Source organism: Psammomys obesus, unplaced genomic scaffold (assembly GCF_907164565.1).
Source record: "Psammomys obesus unplaced genomic scaffold, mPsaObe1.curated_primary_1811, whole genome shotgun sequence".
Taxonomy (NCBI): domain Eukaryota; kingdom Metazoa; phylum Chordata; class Mammalia; order Rodentia; family Muridae; genus Psammomys; species Psammomys obesus.
In genome coordinates, this window is record NW_026585742.1 from 158,718 (window position 1) to 176,581 (window position 17,864).

Genomic DNA, 17,864 nt, shown 5'->3' on the forward strand with positions numbered 1-17,864 from the left:
ACCAACTTAGCTATCTGCCTAGCCCCCAGGTGTAAGTGAGTGCGTGTGTATGGGGTGGGGGTGTTATCGTTCTTAAGACAGAGTCTTGCAGTGTAGCTAAGGCTAGCCTGGGATTCACTATGTGGCTGAGGCTGGTCTCAAACTCTCAATCCCTTGCCTCTGCCTCCTTTGAGTTAAAGGCAACAGAGACCTCTAGTAAGGGCTATGTGTTTTCAAAGATCAACCAGAGATGAAGTTCCCCTGTTAGCATACCCTATGAGGGGGGGAGGTATGTGGTATCTCTCCTGCTCCCCAGTCACAGGCTGCTCTGACCACAGAGTAAGGGGTGCTCACCAGCTTCTTATACTCACAAGCAATGCTGTGCTTGCTACAAAGGTGTTCTAGCACCGAGTTCAACCTCCAGCCTGAAATCCAAACTTTACAAATATTAATGTAATTGTCTTTCAAAAATTTTAAGGCCAGTGTAATAGTCTGTGCTTGTAATCTCAGCACTTAGGAAGTAGAGGCAGGAGGATCAAGGGTTCAAGGCCATCTTTGGCTACATGAGACCCTGTTGGACTGGACACACATGAGTGAGTGTACTATGGTTTAAAATGCAAAAAGGAAAATGCCACTCCCACTCTGTCTCAACATTATTGCTTGCTTGTGAATCATCATAGAGGTATTTTATGTACTGACAGGTAATTATATACACATATACAGTCTTTCTTTATAGAGGAGCAGCAGCCTTGCAATATTACTCTGCACTCAGTGGTATGGTTGCTTGCTCTGGTGACACCTCCATGGTGACAACTGAATTTTCCCTCCATGAGGAATGGATAAGTGAATTAAATTCTGTATGGCAAAGGCCCAGCCACATTCACCATCAGGAGTTCAATACTGACAGATAACTAGATCTGGTGTTTTGGAACAGTAAGATGGCAAATGAAAGTGAAAAGCTGGAACTGTGGGCATACACTAGGAGCCGGGATCCTGAAGCTAGCACAAGGGAATAGCGAGGGTTTGATACTCTTTTCCTTGTAAGGCAGGGAAAGACTATTTAGCCTTCTAGTATCAATCTCCTTGGCTTGACATGTTTGCAGTTAATTGCTTTGTGGAAATGAGTAGATCAAACACCCCACCCAGGGCAGGGACAGGATGTAGATTCTTCAGGCCTGAAATGTCAGGCTCTAGGTCACACACTTCGGGTGCCCAACCCCCCAGTAATAATAGCCTGCAGGATGAAGGTACCTTCTCTCAACCTGCAACTGCTCATCCATCCACCCAGCCAGCCATCTACCCACCCACTCTTTTGTTTCCTACATTTCTCATGTGGCAGCCTTATGCCAGGTACACAGATACAGCCATGGCTGAGATGGACCTAGCCCTGTCACTGGGGTGTGCAGCCCAGTGTGGAACTGATCCAATGTGAGAAATGTATCTTTAATTTCTTCAAGGCCTCAGATCTCCATACACTCCCCCACACTGAGGAGCAGGGTGGCTTCGGGGAAGAGATAACCAAGCAGAACTGAGTGTTGCCAGGCCTAGGATGTGGAGAGAAAGGAACTGACCTCCCAAGCAAAGAGAAGAGAAAAGGGACACAGGTCAGTAGGTTCCAGCACCCGTTTATCAAGACCTTTCCCTGGGCTGTGCCTTCTTGGAGCCTCTTGGCCATCATAGTTACCAAATAAAATATAGCAAGGTCATTCTGGACTAATCAACTCACCCAATACAATCAACGGGGTCATCAAGTGAGTTCTAGGAAGTTATGCTATGGAGAACTAAGGAGAGGACAGGGTGAGAAAGGTTTTGTGCCCCAATGTACAGGCTTTGAAGATAAGGAGGCATCATAAGCCAAAGCACACACACAGCTTCTAGTACATGGAAAGGCAAAGGAACAGATTATTTCCCAGAAGTTTCAGCAAGAAACACATTTGGCCAGTGACCTCAGTTTTGGCTCATGGAAGCTCAGATAATACATCTAACTAACTTACTGAGATGCAAGATAAGAAATTTGTGGTATTCTAGACACCAAGTCTTAGTAATTTGTTACACCAGCAAAAGATAACTAATACAGGTCATTTTCACTACTGCTACTCAGATGTATGTGGCACTGGACTTTAATGCTGAGTTCCTTGACATAAGGAAATCAATGTTTCCAACTTACAGTTGCCTTGCAAACTCTGAGAAGAGCACCTGCCTCTCACTGAGCCTCCATATATGTGGCATATTCCCTCTCCACGTGGTCGTCCTGTCTAGTCCTCCACCTCCTTATGTGCCCTTTTTCTGGATTTTTCCCAGGTTACTTTCTTCTTGCTGGCCAGCACATCAGGTTGGTGAGACTTAGGAGGCAACTCCGGCGTAGTGCAGGCTCGCCCGGTAGAGGGCGAGCGTAGCTTAGGAATTCACTTCTATAGGGTCGGCATGGGGCGGAGCCTCGGGGGCGGTGCGGCGTAGCGCGCAGGCGCCAGGCCAGGCTCTACTTGCGCGCTCGGGGTGGATGAGAGCAGATCAACTCCTGTTGCAGCTACGGTAGCAAGGAGTTCGAGCCCCCTTCCCACTTGCCTCGTTTCCCTATCTCCTGGCCCTTGGGGCTTTTTATCTCAGTCCCTTGTGCTCCTTGCCTGCTCTCTCCACCTCCAGGATGCCGGTGACCGAGAAAGACCTGGCGGAGGACGCGCCGTGGAAGAAGATTCAGCAGAACACGTTCACTCGCTGGTGCAACGAGCACCTCAAATGCGTGAACAAACGCATCGGTAACCTGCAGACCGACCTGAGCGACGGGCTCCGGCTCATAGCGCTGCTCGAGGTGCTTAGCCAGAAGCGCATGCACCACAAGTACCACCAGCGGCCCACCTTCCGACAGATGAAGCTGGAGAATGTGTCGGTGGCGCTGGAGTTCTTGGACCACGAAAGCATCAAGCTCGTGTCCATTGGTGAGTGTTGTGGCCGGACCCTACTTTTGCAGAAATCAGGGGGTCCGGCAGCGCGCCCCACCGCGCATTGCTTCCTGGGGGTGGGGGTGGGCGCCTAGACGAGGGGGAGGTGGCCCTGGGATGAGGACTTAGGAACCTAGGCCCTTTCTGCGGTGCCATCTGTGGGCTGGGACCTGCCGTGATTGCTCGGCACGGTGCGCCTGGCGGTGCCGCTGCGGTGTTGAGGGAGGGTTAAGCAGCAAGAACCTCCATTCACAGCTGGAGATTTGATTACGGGACCCCCGGGGTTTGCTGGGAAAATCGTCTGATGACCCTGATGGCAAAGCTCTGGACTCAAATACTAAATTCCTACTTCACGCTCGCCAGGTGCGCCCACACCTGAGCGATCCGCCCGGGCTGTTAAGGGCGTTGGCTCGGAGTCTGGGTGTGGAGACTCGGGAAGCTGCCGTTCTCTGGCTTGAGACCTCTTCACCTAGGTGAAACGAGGACCCGGGACCCTCCCCTCCCCTTCCAACATCGGAATGGGTGTGGGCCCTGAGGTTGGAAAGGGGAGTCACAGGGAATGTCCTCATGTCTCAGCTCTGGCTCATCGCTGGCGGGTTCCCTGAAGTTGAGATAATTTCGTGGCGATAATAATTAATGTCTGTAGAAGAGGACTTAATCTAGCGCTGGCTGCGTGTCCACAGCCTTCTAAGTTACCTCAATACTTAACGTCCCGTGAGCTGAGATGTCCTTAGGCCCATTTTACAGAAGAGGGGACTTTTAGAGGGCTAATTGGTTTGCTCAAGGTCACCACTAGTATGGCCCAGCTAAGAACTAAAGCAGTGCCCCAGCCCTTTCCCTGGTCTTCCCGAGAGAGGGAGTTTGAGTCTGGCTTCTTTCCTACTGTCTTGGGTGAGAGAATTAAGGTCTGGAGTAGTTCAGACTTCTAACGAGGGAACAGGGCTTTTGATGTGGTTTGTGACGGTAGGGACCGGGTTGAAGTGTGCGCTTGCCTGGGCCCTCTCTCCGAGCCCGGGCTCTCTCGTTTGCCCCTTAGGCTTCCGTGTCTGCACATACAGCATGTATTTATTCAGAGATTTTGGTGTACACAGTGTGTGTGCAGAGGATGCGTGCACTTCATGGACGGTGTTACTTAGGGCTGGGCTTTCTTCCTGAGGAAATAAGGCCATTATAGTGACCCCAGTGACAGGAAGAAAGGAAGGTGGGTGTGGCTTCTGGGACTTTCTCCAGTGGAAAGGGGTTCCCTCCAGACTGAATCTCCTCCCAGCCTCACCCTGGACTTTCCCCACACCTGTGCTGCCAGGTAGTTGAGCTTGCTAGTTTCTGAGTCCAGGCAGCTACTAGTAGCCTCATCTCTCAGCAGGCTCTCCCTCCCGGGGGTGGCTTCTCAGTGGAGGAAGCTGCTTGGGGAACGGTGTGTTGGGTAGGGGGGCCCATCTCTTGTATTGAGGAGGGGGGACTCAATTCTACAGGCAATTCTCCTATGAAGAATGATTCTCAAGGCCTGCTTGGCCGAGCTCAGCTTGGATCCACTCTTTGTTTTAAATTGTGTATTTATTTCATTGACTCGAAAAAGAAATTTAAATTAAATTAGGAGTTAAACATGACATAGGATCACTTAAAAAGAAAAGAAAAAAAAAAAAAACCAAAAAAAACAAAAACGTAGCACCAGAACGTGAAGGACTGCCTAATTTACCAACTGTTTACTCCCAGGCCACTGCTTCCATCATGGCTTTGCAGCCATGCTCCAAGCTTGAGGGTCTCACTCTGGCCCTGTCTGGTGGTGGTCTCACAGTTTTCTGACTGGTCCTCATTTCCCGTTGTGAACCTGCTGAGTCATATTATCCTCCTTTTATCAGCTTGTTTCGGTAGACCCTCCCAAGTTGTACTATTTGATTTGTCCCTTTAAAATATTTCTTGGATCATATTCCCCAAAGTGTATTCCTAGGTTAGAGGGTGTGACTACATACAACTCCTCCCTAGTTGCTTTCCAGAAAGATCTCTTAGCAAACAGGTTTTCCAGCCTCTGGAGGCCTGTCTGTCTTGCCAGGGGCCCAGACTGCTGAAGGAGCCAAAGGCATCCTTCTACTCCTAGGGATGTTGTAGGTAATAGCCCGTCCAAAAAAATGTCTTCTAGCTTGGCCTTCAGTTCGCTTATTCATGGTTCATTCTATGTTGTCTTGGGCTCACCATGGTAATTTTTATATGGCCACCCACTGTGTGTTATATTCTGTTGACTATTCCCTTTGACTCTCCAGCATAATCAATTGATAACAATTAATGTCCTTCAGATAATGATCTTCTGTAGCAATCCCCCAGAGGGTCAGAGGCTGGGTTCTGTCCCAGGCTGCCACACAGTACTTAGAAAGCAGTTGCTGTTGTTACTGTCCCCTTTGTTGGTATTAGTCCCTACTTGGTACAAGACAGAAAACAGAAATGAACCAATTTCTGGAGGTGACGCGGCCAGAAAGTACACTGGGCCCAGAATGCAGGTTTGCCAAGCTGTTGATTTTGAACTTCAAGTAAATTTCCTTCTAGTGTCAGAGATGAAAAAAATACCCTGTTCTTTCGCCCTCTCTGTATGAAAGGGCTGATGTAGCCTACACTTTTAAGTTCCAGGGTGTTGAAGTGGCTGCTGGATACCCCCAGTTTGAACCTTAGCCCCAGGTGCAATAGGGATCATAGGGTCTTTGGTGAGTGACGGGATTAATCCTCTGGGCTGTGATAAGGGCTCCAGGGAGTTAAATGTTGTAACTGTCAGGAGGTAAGTGGAGTCGGTTTGTGTTCTATCTATGGTTAACTCTGTTGAGGAATAGCTGCTGTCTCTATTGGCGGCATTTTATTGAGTTTTCCTGTTCCCCAGGGGCTCATGTTTTAGTCCATAACCAGGGTAGGTTATTAGATGAATTTAGGGCATCATCATAGGCCTTGGCTAACTCCCAACAGTTTACATTGTGGGAACCTTTAGAATCATGTTGGTTAGCCCAGCTGTGAGCCATGAGATGGTCAGCAGCTGCCAGAGGACAGTGGCATACCTGCCAACAACTTTTGAAAGACAACCCTGGTTATTTGCTTACTCACATTTGTGGTTCATCAGAAGTTGGTCCCACCCTAGGCTCTATCCCAAAATTGAAAGTTTTGTTTAGTTTCACAAGAATATGTCTGAGCGGTTCACAGTGAGGCTCATCATGCTTAGTTATAGTTTGGGGGTTTTTTTTGGTCAGGAGTTGGCAGTTTTATTTACTTGTGTTCTCCACAAATCTTCCTGAATTTTGAGCAGCCCAGTTCACTTTGGAAAGAAAAGAGGTGTCCAAGCCCAAGAATGACAATTGAGGCTGCTAGATATTTGGGTAATATATTGTGGTTTGGTCCTTTAGAAGAGAATTTTTCCCCTTTTTTCAAGACGCAGCTGACCCTCATGCTTATTTAATTTACCTGTACAGGGGCAGTCTCGGCAGTGTTGGCATGAGTTTCCAAGACTTTGAATTCCTGGGTGGGTCACCAAGCCACCCATCTTTGATCTCATCAGCTCTTTGATCCCATCATCAGTAAAGTAATGTACTGCAGACAGTTCCCATTTGTGGTTCTTTCTGAACTAGCTAGCAAAAACCAGTGTGTCCTTTTGGACCATGTAGTTTAAGACCCCCCCAAAGAACATGTATGTAGTTAAAGTGTATGCTTTGTTAGAATTGACAAATTCAGGGCAATTTGCAACAAGATAGCAGCCCATTATTGTGAGATACAGAGTTAAGGGTACAGTGTCCTGGTTCAATTCTCGCCACAAGTATCTTAAAATTTTCTATGCCTCTGTCATGTAATTACTGGAATAGAAATAATAAGTACCACCTTAAAAGGTTGTTAACAAAGATAATTTTACGTATCTTTTACATAACTTGTAATAAAACAAGTTAATATTATTTAAAGTGGCTGGAGAGCTGGCTCAGTAGTTAGGAGCACTTATTGCTCTTGCAGAAGATCTGAGTTCAATTCCCATCGCCCACATGGTAGCTCATAATCATCTGTGAATCCAGGGAATATTCTGCCCTCTTCTGAACTACATAGGCACCAGGTACACACGCTCAGTGCCTACACACGTATGGTATGCAGGCAAAGCACTCATACAATAAAAAGTATTTAAGTGGCTGGAACAGTTCAGGGGACATAGTAAGTGCTCTGTGAGTGCTTGTTAACTGACCAAGATGCTGTCAGATAATCTCAAGTTGGGCTGGAAGGGTTTGCACACTGAAATGAAGTTCAGAGTTGGTACCACTCTGGGAGGCCAGCTCAGCTGGCCAGTGTTCATCCTGCTTGCTGAAATAGAGGCGCTGCCTAGAGGGTGTCTGCTCCTTGGAAGGGGATGACCCTGGTATGTTCTGGCTGCCCCCAGGCCCCATTCACAGCAGCTTTGTTTCTGAGCTGGACAGGAGCTCCAGGCGCCTGTCATTCCAACCTCCCACCCTGTTCAGGAATCTCTGGGCCAAATCACTTCCAGATGGTGGCTGGGGCTTTGCTGAGCTCTAGCAATGGTGGAGCTGGCATGCCAGCCAGTGGCTGCCTTCATTCTTGGAGGGTCTGTGGGAAGAAGGGCTTTTATTCGGAGCCAAGTGTGTCTTTAGGTACTCCCTCCCACATGTCAAGGTTCTGCCCCCTATGAGCAGGCATCACCAAGTGGTGTGCTAATTTGGTTTAGTGTGGCTGCCTTGCACTTTGGGGTCATCGATGCTCTGACCCCAAGCTTTTAGGCCATGGTCAGAGCTTCTAGGCATCTTCCTTTCTGTATACGTGGGATCAGCATGTCTGAGGCCTGGCCATCCAGGCATGGACTCAAAGGTACACTGTTTGGATTGTGAAGCTCACTGCCCCATAACAGCCCTGGTGTGTTGCTTTAATTTTTCTAAGCCTTGGCTTCTCCATCTGCAGAATGAAGCAGAACAGTAGTTCCTGTGGTGTGGTGGCAGAGGGCAATATGCTTGATTAGGCTGGACTGTAGCTCAGCTGGTAGAATTCTTGCCTAGGATGTGCAGAGCCAGGAGTTTGTACCCCAGAACTGAATGGACCTGTCCTGGTGCCACACACCTGTGATTCCAGCACTTGGGAAGTAGAGGCAAGCGGATCGGAAATTTAAGGTCATCTTCAGCTTATTCTGGGCCGCATGAGGCCCTGCCATACCCACAGTATTATACCCAAATGATCGCTATTCACGTTAATGGCTTGTTGGTTTGTTTGAAGCAGAGTCTGCTGTAGCCTAGGCTGGCCTTGGAATTCCAGGTGTTCTTGCCTCTTCTTGCCCATTTGGAATCTGTAGAGGGCCTTTTGCCCTACCACCAAGTTTATTATCTTTCTTCACCTACCCCAGTTCCCATTTTATAGGGGCTGGATCTGTGTTATAACGCCGCCTACCACAAATGTAACCTATTAAGCCTGATGGAATGAGCCGTTTTAACCTAAATGGGTGCCATTCCCACTTTAATAATAATTACAGTTGTCCTGCATGGCATTCTACTAGAAATCAGCTTTTACATTGTTGCTGTAACTAGGTACTTAGTGAATGTGCCAGTGACCACGGAGTAGGCATGATGAAGAATATAGCATTTCTTCAGAAGCTTTAAGGTGAAAGCTTTAGGTGACTGTCTTGCTTTTCATGGAAAACTGAGTCCATGTCCTATGGAGAGCATTTCTTGGGAAAAATGATTAGAAAACCAAGTGGTTCTCTGTAGGCTATGGTGCCAAAATGGTAAGTGAGGATAGCTTTATTGGAGATAAAGATAAAGATAAATATGTTTTGTTTGTTTTTGAGACAGATGGCTCAGGATGGCCTCAGTCTTCAAGGTGCTGATATTGTAGACAGGCTTAAGAACCTTCTGGCATTTTCCTTCAGTGTATTTCTTGGATAAATGATAGTTGTTATATCTCTCCTACAAACTGTTATATAAAGTAATTGGATAAGATTTTTACTTTGCCTATTGTTTAGTGGCAAAGTTTACCACAGAGCCATTGCTGCCGTTCATCCTCTTTCAGCCAATCCCCATACTCCAGAATGTCCTTGGCCAGATTCTTTTGTGCTGCAGGCAGAAACATAGCTTGGCTCTTGACCTAGTCGGTCCTGGTGATGAAGCTGTACCGTACTCACGGTGGCTGACTGCTTCTCCTCCCCCATCAGAACCTGATTTTTCTTAGTAGTTCAGGCAGAAAGCTTGGCAGGGACAGCAGCATTGTTCTGTTTACTTGTCTATTCTTGGCACCAGCTCTGCCTCCTGATGTTGCTGTCTGCGTGCTCAGTGTTGAGGTGTGTCCGCTCAGCCTCTATGTAACAACAAGTGTTTCCATGCCTTCTGTCTTCTGAACATTGGTCTGTGCAATTCTTACTGCTCCTAACCCTCATTGCAAACCCAGTAATGCTTCATTCTGTCTTTGAGATAGGGTCTCACTTTCTAATGTAGACTGTTCTCAAACTTGTGATCCTCCTGCATTTTATAAGTGAGAAAAACTAGGGCTGAAATCCACCTCCATTGATAAGTCAGGCCTGGCACATGCTGTGCCTGCGTGTTTATGTCTGACTAGAAGCCATTGGGCCACTTGTTCCCCAACATAGCTCTGAGTGTGGCCCGATGCAAAACTGTAAAATTACTTAAAACATTATGTGCAAATTCTTTTTCTTTTGTAATTCAGTTCTGTTGTTCTGGAGTGTGAACTTTGTGGATGACTGCGTCCTGTTACAGTGTCAAAAAGTTGGACTGACCTGACCTGTGAGAGAGCAGTATTTTCCTGTCAGCCAGGCTGTACTCTGTCAAGTAAAATAGGTCCATTGTAGAAAGGGGTTGTGGGAGGGACTTGGTGATTGGGTGTTGGTGGTGTTTGGTTTATTTCTTGTTTTGTTTTGCTTCAGGCTTTACTCATTTGTGCTTGATTAATGCAACACTAAGGTTTTCTGCCACAATCTGGGCTTGATGACATAAGCTTCAGCTGCTCAGGAGGCTGAGTTAAGAGAGCACAAATTCCAGGCCAGCTCGTACAACTTAGTGGGGGCCTGTCGATGAGGATATAGTTCGGTGATAGAATGCTTAGAATGTGTGAGGCCCTGGGTTCAATCCCTAGAATTGGGGGAAGGGAGAAAGAAATTTCCCAACATACCACAAAACTCTTGGGCCCGTTTGGCTTACCAGTTCCAGCATCAGGGAGCATTGTGTATGGAGGGTGCTTTCTGCAGTTTCTTTAGATATTTCAGTGATTCATTGGCCTTTGGGTCCCAGTGGGAAATAGCAAGAGCTTGTTTGTTTGCTTTGAAGTGCTGGTTGGGCCTTGTGTCATGAGGCCTGGAAACTGGAGGTGAGGAGGGAGGCAACCTTCATTCCTTGCCACTTCTGTCAATCTGGAGAACTCATAGTGCCTGCCACAAAGCTAGTGTGGCCTGCAGTGGGGGGAATGTGACAAGAGCTGGCTGGCCTCGTCGGGAGAGCATTGGTGACAGTGCATATTGGCCCAGCTGTTCTCTGTCAGAAATGACCTCACCTTTATCCCTTCCTTCTCCCACCTTTAAACATTAACCACCAGGGAAGCTGTTTCCAGGGGAGCGCAGGGTTCCTTTCTGCCCGGGCCTGCAGTGGTCTTTTATTTGTTTCCTGGCTCTGGCATATCTTGCCTGCAATTCCACCAAGTGGCTTTCTGTTCATTTTTCAGCTGGGCTCAGGCTGGTCACCAGCAGGAAGGAAGCTGTGTGCTTGAAGCTGAGCTTGTGCTGCCCCTGGCCTTCTCCCCTCCCAGAGAAGCTGGTCTGAAGGCCCATTCAGGGCTCAGCCTCCTGAGCAATTCAGGACTGGCTGATTGAAAGGTCTGGGTGTTTACACAGCACTCCTGTTCTCTGTCTCTGAAGGCCCTTTATGCTGGCATGAATTCCTTTTCTCATGGAGATTTGAAGCTCTTTTGACTAAATGGGCTGGTCACCTTACTGAGTATTTTCATAAGGATTTCGCTATGCCAGACAACTTTTCTGGAATTTCCTCTCTGATAGAAAGGCAACCAAAGAAGTTGGAATTATTTGGAACTTAGCTTGGAATGTTGGCACCCTCACTATATAGGGAAACGGGTGGGGATTTGTGGCAGAGATTATGTAAATTTGCTGTGACACATAAATTGAAATTTTAAGATGGGAGATAAAAAGGGGGACAAGCAGTTGGCTTTCCTTCCACAAGAAGAAATGGTGTCTGTTCTCACCTCATGCTGAGTATGACCGAGGGACTGTCGGCCTCCCTGGCAGGCCAGGGTAGGAAAGGTTTCCAGTGGCTAAAATCAGGCTCCTCTCTGCCCTCTACAAGCCATCACTCAAGGACACAGCTTGGTTTTTATCAAGTTTGTAACACAGTTCTTGCGTGAATCATTCTCACTTCCTCCCATGTTCCTGGAGGGACTTAACAGATTCCAAGGAAACAAGAATGATTCAGCATTCCACAGTCTGTCAAGCATTCCCTTAAGTCTGAGGATAAGTAACAGAGTCATTGGTTATAAAGTGGCCAGAAATGGGACATTGCTCCTCAGGGCCTTTAGGGACCAAAACTCTAAAGACTTTTTTTTTTTTTTTTTTTTTTTTTTTTTTTAAGACAGGGTTACATGTATCCCAGGCTGGCTTTGGTTACATGAAACCAAGGATGACCTTGAACTCCTGATGTGCTGCCACACCTTGTCTATGCAGTGCTAGGGATCAAACCCAAGGCTTCTTGCTTGCTGGGCAAGCACTCTGCCAACTGAGCTGTATTCCCAGGCTTTGCATGTCTTTGTGACATTGGTAGTTCCCTTAACTGAGCAGAGCTCTGGGTTCTGTTCACAAAATTCTGACCGGAAGAGGCAGACAGGAATGCTTCAGGTCATCTGGAGGCAGAAGCTGGAAGTGTCCTGAACAGAGCAGTTAGGTGGAGCCAGCTAAGCACCTGTAAGTGGCTTGTCATGTTCTTCATAGCAGCTGAAGGAGGCTAGTCCGCACATTGGGATGGGATGCCTCAGGGACAGAGGGACTGCTACTGGAAGGAGCTAGGGGCCAGTGGTCCACTTCCTGCAGGTACCTCTCTTTCACAGTCCTCTGTGTCCCTTTTTTGTGTTTTCTTTGCTATCTAAAGGGAGGGCAGTCACTTTAACAGCAGGAGGCCATTGCCTGGTCCTTAGGACTGACATCCCTTTCTCAACATCTGACTTGTCTCCTCTGTTGTGCATCATAATTGTTCCAAAAGCAGGGGCTGTGTCTTGCTTACCCCTGAGCTTGGCATTCAATAGGAATTTAAGAAATTACTTACTGAATAGATAAACAGTCTCTAGTAGAGTGGATTGAATAAAAAGCCCAGTGCATTGATTTGTTTGCAGTGTGTTTAGTTTTTAGTGGCTTTCAAATTTATTTTATTTTGTGTCTTGTTAAAGTGGGAACAATGTCTAGTGACCTGTGGTTGTCCCAGCAAAACACTCTGTTTTTGGATCTGTGATACTGAACCTAAGTAAGCCCTCTGACCACTGACAGTTGACATCATCTGTTTGAAAGCAAGGTTTCCCAGGTTGCCATGTAACGCTCAGACAACTTAATAAATAGCAAGCCACTGAGGCTCATTTCCCAGTAATCATAGGTAAGCCATGAGACGCACAGAGAATATACTGAGTGTCTGTTGAGTACCAGGCAGCATTAGAAAGGCCTCTCAGCAATAGCTGAAGGAAAGCTCTTTGCACCTTTGAGAGACAGTTATTGTTCTAATGTCCTTATACAGTTTAAGGAAAACTGAGGCACACCCAGTGAGGGTGTGGCTGGCTGTTATTGTTAGGATTTTAATCACTTTAAAAAATAATTTATTTTTTAATTTTATGTGCATTGGTGTTCTACCTGCATGTATGTCTGTGTGAGGGTGTCAGATCCCCTGGAACTGGAGTCACAGATAGTTGTGAGCAGCTATGTGGGTGCTGGGAATTAAACCTGCACCTTAAGCACTGAGCCATCTCAAGATTTCAGTCTTGTAAAGCTATCCCCTCAGCATGTGTTTGAAACCTACTTCTGGTACTTTCTTTTTTTTTTTATTAAAATTTAATAAGTCATATTTGAAGGCTGGTGAGGTGGCTTAGGGAGTTAAAGTGCTTGTCATTAAGCCTGAAGACCTGAATGCAATTTCTGGGGCATAGATGTTGCAAGGAGAGAGAACTCCTGCAAATTTTCCCCTGACTTCTTCCACATATCTGACATGCAGGCACACACATAAAAACACACACACAGATACATAAATAAATGTAATTTTAAATTTACATTTGTAATTACTTATTTAAAAAAAAAATCAAGAACATAGAAAAGCATGGATCTCACCCATAAAGAACTTTGATGAGGTTTTTGTTTCCTTTTAGTGAATTTGGCTTACATCTCCTTTTGGTTGAAATGGAGAAAGAGAGGTGCTTTTTCTTAGGAAAGAGACTGTGGACTGGAGCTTTCTTGGGCAGTCATTTGCTCACACCCGTGTTTGTAACAAGATTCACCTTTGAGCTTTAACTGTGCTTGTACCAGCATTAAAATTGGAAGTCTTACTTGCCACTCATTATGGTTTGGAAGTCTCCCTTGGTTCAGGAATATGTTTTGGTCAACCATGGAGCAGGGGTGTTCCAGCTACTTCCTGTGTCTTAAAAGCTTTTAGGAGCAATTTTTATTGGGACTGCCAGGGTCTGTTAATAACAGTTATTATGTTTGGTAACTGTTGCGATTTTTGTCTCATGTTTCACTGCCCAGTAGAGAAACTCAGTTTAGTTTTTAGTTGCTCAGCTACATTCACAGTTTAAAATATGTTTCAGAAGTCTCCTGGCAGAATGGAGTTGGACAGCCTGGTTCCCCTTGCCTTCCTTCCGACTTGTAGAGACTATCCCATACTGTCCTGAAGGCTTCATGCTCTTATGGAGGAACTGTTTTCCCAGTGCTCTCAAGGACACCAGACCCACAGAATATCCCATTTCCATTTCCTGTGGGGCAGGCTTTCTGGAGTGTTCTGATAGGAAGTACTTTGACCTCTCACAGTACTTCCAAATAGCATTCTAGTCCTGGAGGTCCATAAATGTCTGTAAATCACACATGTAGCTCCCCTCTCCTCTTGCACCGATCCCTCCCCCACTGCAGAGGGTCACCTTAGGCTAGAGGAAGAAGTGATCTCATTATCAATGAAGGGTAGAGGTGCTTAGAACCATGGCCAGATCTAAATGACTGGGACTGTTATCGAGAGAAGAGGTCACCTGAGGTTTTAATCAGCTGTTGAGGAGGTACCATTTAGGTTAGTAACATTTTCTGGACTTTTGGAAAACCTGATTTTAAGGATAGAAAGCATGATAACACTTTTTCTTTTCCTTTTTTTTTTTTTTTTTTTTTGTTGTTGTTGTCTTATTTTTGTTTGTGCTTTCAAAACAGGGGCTCACAGTGTATTTCTCACTGTCTTAGAACTCAACATTAGACCAGGCTGATCTCGAACTCACAGAGATCTGCCTGCCTCTGCCTGTTAAAGGCATGCGCTACTTTTCTTTTTAAAGACAGACTCTCACACTGTAGCTAGGCAGGCCCCAAACTTGGGACAAGCTCCCAAGGGATGGGATAGCCACCATTCCTTGGTGGCAGGAGCCACCACTCCTAGGAATGCCAAGGCTTGATGGCTTCTTCTATTTTTCTTGCCAGTTTGTATTTTAGTTACTTATCTGTTGATAAGACACCAGGACCAAGGAAATTTATAGACAATTTAGAGTCTGTGATCATGATGGTGGAGAACTTGGTGCTGGAGCAGTAGATGTAAGTTTATATCTTATAGGTAAGTAGGAGGTAGAAAGAGCTGAGAATGGTACAGCTTTTAAAAAGCCCACCCTTAGGCCACACCTCTTAACCCTTCCCAAACAGTTCCACTCACTGGGGACCAAGCATTCAAATATATGAACTTACAGGGTCCATTCTCATTCAAACCCACAGTTTGGCCAATTCTTTTCTTTATTTTTAATCCCCTACTGGCTTCTTTGCCCTTCTCCCTTTCTTTTATTTTTGTCTCTTTCAATGTTTTCCCCTCCCATTTTTTAAAACTTTTAAGCATATTTGTGTGTATGTGTGTGTGAGTGAGTGATACCTATTGGGTAGAGGTCAGAGGATAAGTCTGGAGAGTGGTTTTGTTCTTTCCACCATGTGGGTTTCAGAGATGAAACTTGAGTTATCATCAGGCTTGGCAGTAGGCATATTTAGTTGCTGAGGCATCTTGCTAGCACTTTTTGATTTGTTAAAAAAGATGTCTTTTTTGTTACTAGTGTTTGTGTGTGTGTGTATGTGTGTGCACGCAAACACGATCGGGGGATAAGGGCAGGCATTCATTGTCATATCATATGTGTAGATTCACCAGAGGACCACTTGCGAAAATTGTTTTGTTTTTTGTTTTGTTTTTTCTTTTCACCTCCAATTTGATCCTAGGGATTGAATTTGGGTTGCCAAGTTTGCATAGGTAAGCACCTTTACGTGCTAAGCTATCTCACACAGCCCTCTTCTTTTAAGGGCTTTATTCCTCTTTATCCTGTGTATATGTGCTCATGTATGTGTGTGGCGGCGGGTAGGGCAGGTTTTTACACTGATGCTGGGAATTGAACTCTGACCTTCATACTTCAGTGGCAAGCACTTCACTGACTGAGCCATCTCCCAGCTCATTTTTTTGACGTTTGGTGTTGCCTTGTCTGTATAAGAAATGCCCTGTAAAAGAACTGTAATGTGCTGACCACCTTTTTGTTTGCTCTGACTGACCACAGGAAGCTGTTTCTGTCCTGCAGTGGTTTGTAATGCCAGATGCTTCTGAGGCTTGAAGGATAGTTTGAACACAGGGGTTTGAAACCAGCCTGGACGACATAGAGAGACCACTCAAAAAGGTGGGGGTTGGGAGGGGTCCTAGCGCTTGAGAAGCTGAGGCAGATGAATTCACAGCCAGCCTACAAAGGGAGTGAGGGGCAACAAAACCCCCCACATTTTCTCCCTCATGGTTATGGGGTATGAAAGCTCTTTTTGGTGTGTCTGGCTCCTAGCAAGTGCTCAGGAAATGACAGCTGTCGCTGTCAGGTCCTCAGCACTGGCCCCACTTCACCCTGGAAAAATGAGTCTTTACACTAATGTCACAGGTGCTTATCTTCTCAGGATTTCATGAAAATACTGACGAGCAGGAAACTGAAAAGGCATGAAGGTATTTCCAGTACTAATGCATGCTGACGAGGTTATAATGACTGCCTTACATGCATGCTTTCATCTGGAGCAGAATAGCAAAGTCAGCCTACTGTTTCTATCCATCCCCAGAGACTCGCTGTCCCCAACTTGGCCCTGGGTATCACTTTGTCTCCCTCTAATCCAGGCCCTTGACATCTGGGACATTGTAGGGCTGCCTGCATCACCTGCCAACACTTTCACTGCCCTAAGTATAGACTTAAACCCTGCATGATCTAACCTTGTATTAGGAGGCTTAGGACAGTTTTTTACAGTAATATTTGGGAACTACCCTTAATATTTGGGAACTACCCTGAACATCCAGAACACTGGGCCAGGATGGGTGTAGGAGGTTGCCAGTAGTGCATTCTATGGCTTCTAATACAAGAGTGGATCTGGGAAGTGATAGCTGAGTCCTCAGTTCTTGGCAGCTGCCCCAGCCTCCCCCACCAGCCTGAAGGGAAATGTGTGGGTCTTACATAGTTTACCTACCTGCTTTCTCCTTTTGCCTGTTGATACTACAGTTACAGTATACTCTGTCTGATCGGACAGCCATTTTCTTTCCCATGGCCAGGGAGCATCCAGCCCCTTTCCCAAAGGAAGAGTTGCTGAAGGTCCTTGAGTGAGGAAGGCAGAACTCCAGTTTAACCACAGGAAAGAGTCAGTCAGTCAAAGGTGCTTTTTCCACATGACGACGGGGCACAATGGCTTTTGTTTCTGTCTCTCCAGTTCCAGCGGTTCAGTGTTATTGATAATATCAACAGGTATTCAGCCCAGGGCCAGGCTAGCTCTTCCTTATTTCCAGGTCTATCTCTAATATCATTAGGACCTCCTTCTCTGAACCAAATGAGGCCTGCATCACCTGAACTTCAGCAGTTGGTAAAGAAGCTAACCACCTCTCCTAGTTTTACATCCTATGGCTGGCTCCATCTCATTCGCACTTAATTTTATTTCCCCCTGCAGCTGACTCACTTTTACAACAGATGTAATTGAAAAGGAGACTCTGTGTCACTATCATAATGGAAAAGCAACATCACTAAGTAAATGGAAGGTAACCATAAATAAACCCAAAACAGTGTTACAGAGTCCCAGCCAGCAGCTTGCCTGTGCTCAGCTCCAGTCCTCTCTGCTGGTAGTAAAAGGGGGAGATGAGCGGGAGAAGGGCAGTGTGCAGCCCTGCACCACCCTTCTCCTGACCTGCTGAGACCTGCTGGAAGGCTGGAACTGGGGAGAGAGAGAGACCCACAGCTCTGTGACGCACAGTGGCTGGTCAGCACCCAGCTCTCATTAGTACTGTACAGAGGTTTCCCTCTTACCCATGGTTTGGTCTTCTCTGGCTTGTGACCCACAGAAACAAACAATGAGCAAGTCTGAAACTGTACCCTGTTCTGAGCGCACTCACACCATCCCACTTTATCCTCCCTGGGCAAACCCATTCAGTTGTCCAGAGGGTCGACCACGCATGTCTTTACCCTAAGTCAGTTTTACAAAACATCTGTGGATCCAAGAAAGCAAACTGAGAGACAATTTGCTGGGATACTGTTTATGTTAAGGTTTGCTTACGTGTGTAATAATATGTGTATGTATGTATGTATGTATATTTGTTCATGGGAATGACCACCACCAAAACTTGTGGATGCCAGGGTTATATGTGTGCCATAACTGGGGCGAACAGTCTAGGGGTATGCAGCTGGATGTGTCAGTACATGTGTTAAATCTCAGCACTAGGGAGAGGATCT

General features: G+C 46.3%; 1 protein-coding gene across 3 annotated transcripts in view; it reads left to right on the plus strand.

Moving 5' to 3' along the window:
- The first annotated feature begins 2,475 nt into the window (after positions 1-2,475).
- The window catches only part of Flnb (filamin B), a 132,391-nt gene continuing 117,002 nt past the window's right edge, over positions 2,476-17,864 (plus strand). For 2 of the 3 annotated variants that reach the window (XM_055599036.1, XM_055599037.1), the window contains exon 1: positions 2,476-2,915. In XM_055599036.1, the coding sequence (XP_055455011.1) occupies positions 2,624-2,915 (292 nt within the window). In that variant the 5' untranslated portion in view covers positions 2,476-2,623. The remainder of the gene's footprint in view (positions 2,916-17,864) is intronic. The other variant, XM_055599035.1, reaches the window with a different exon arrangement.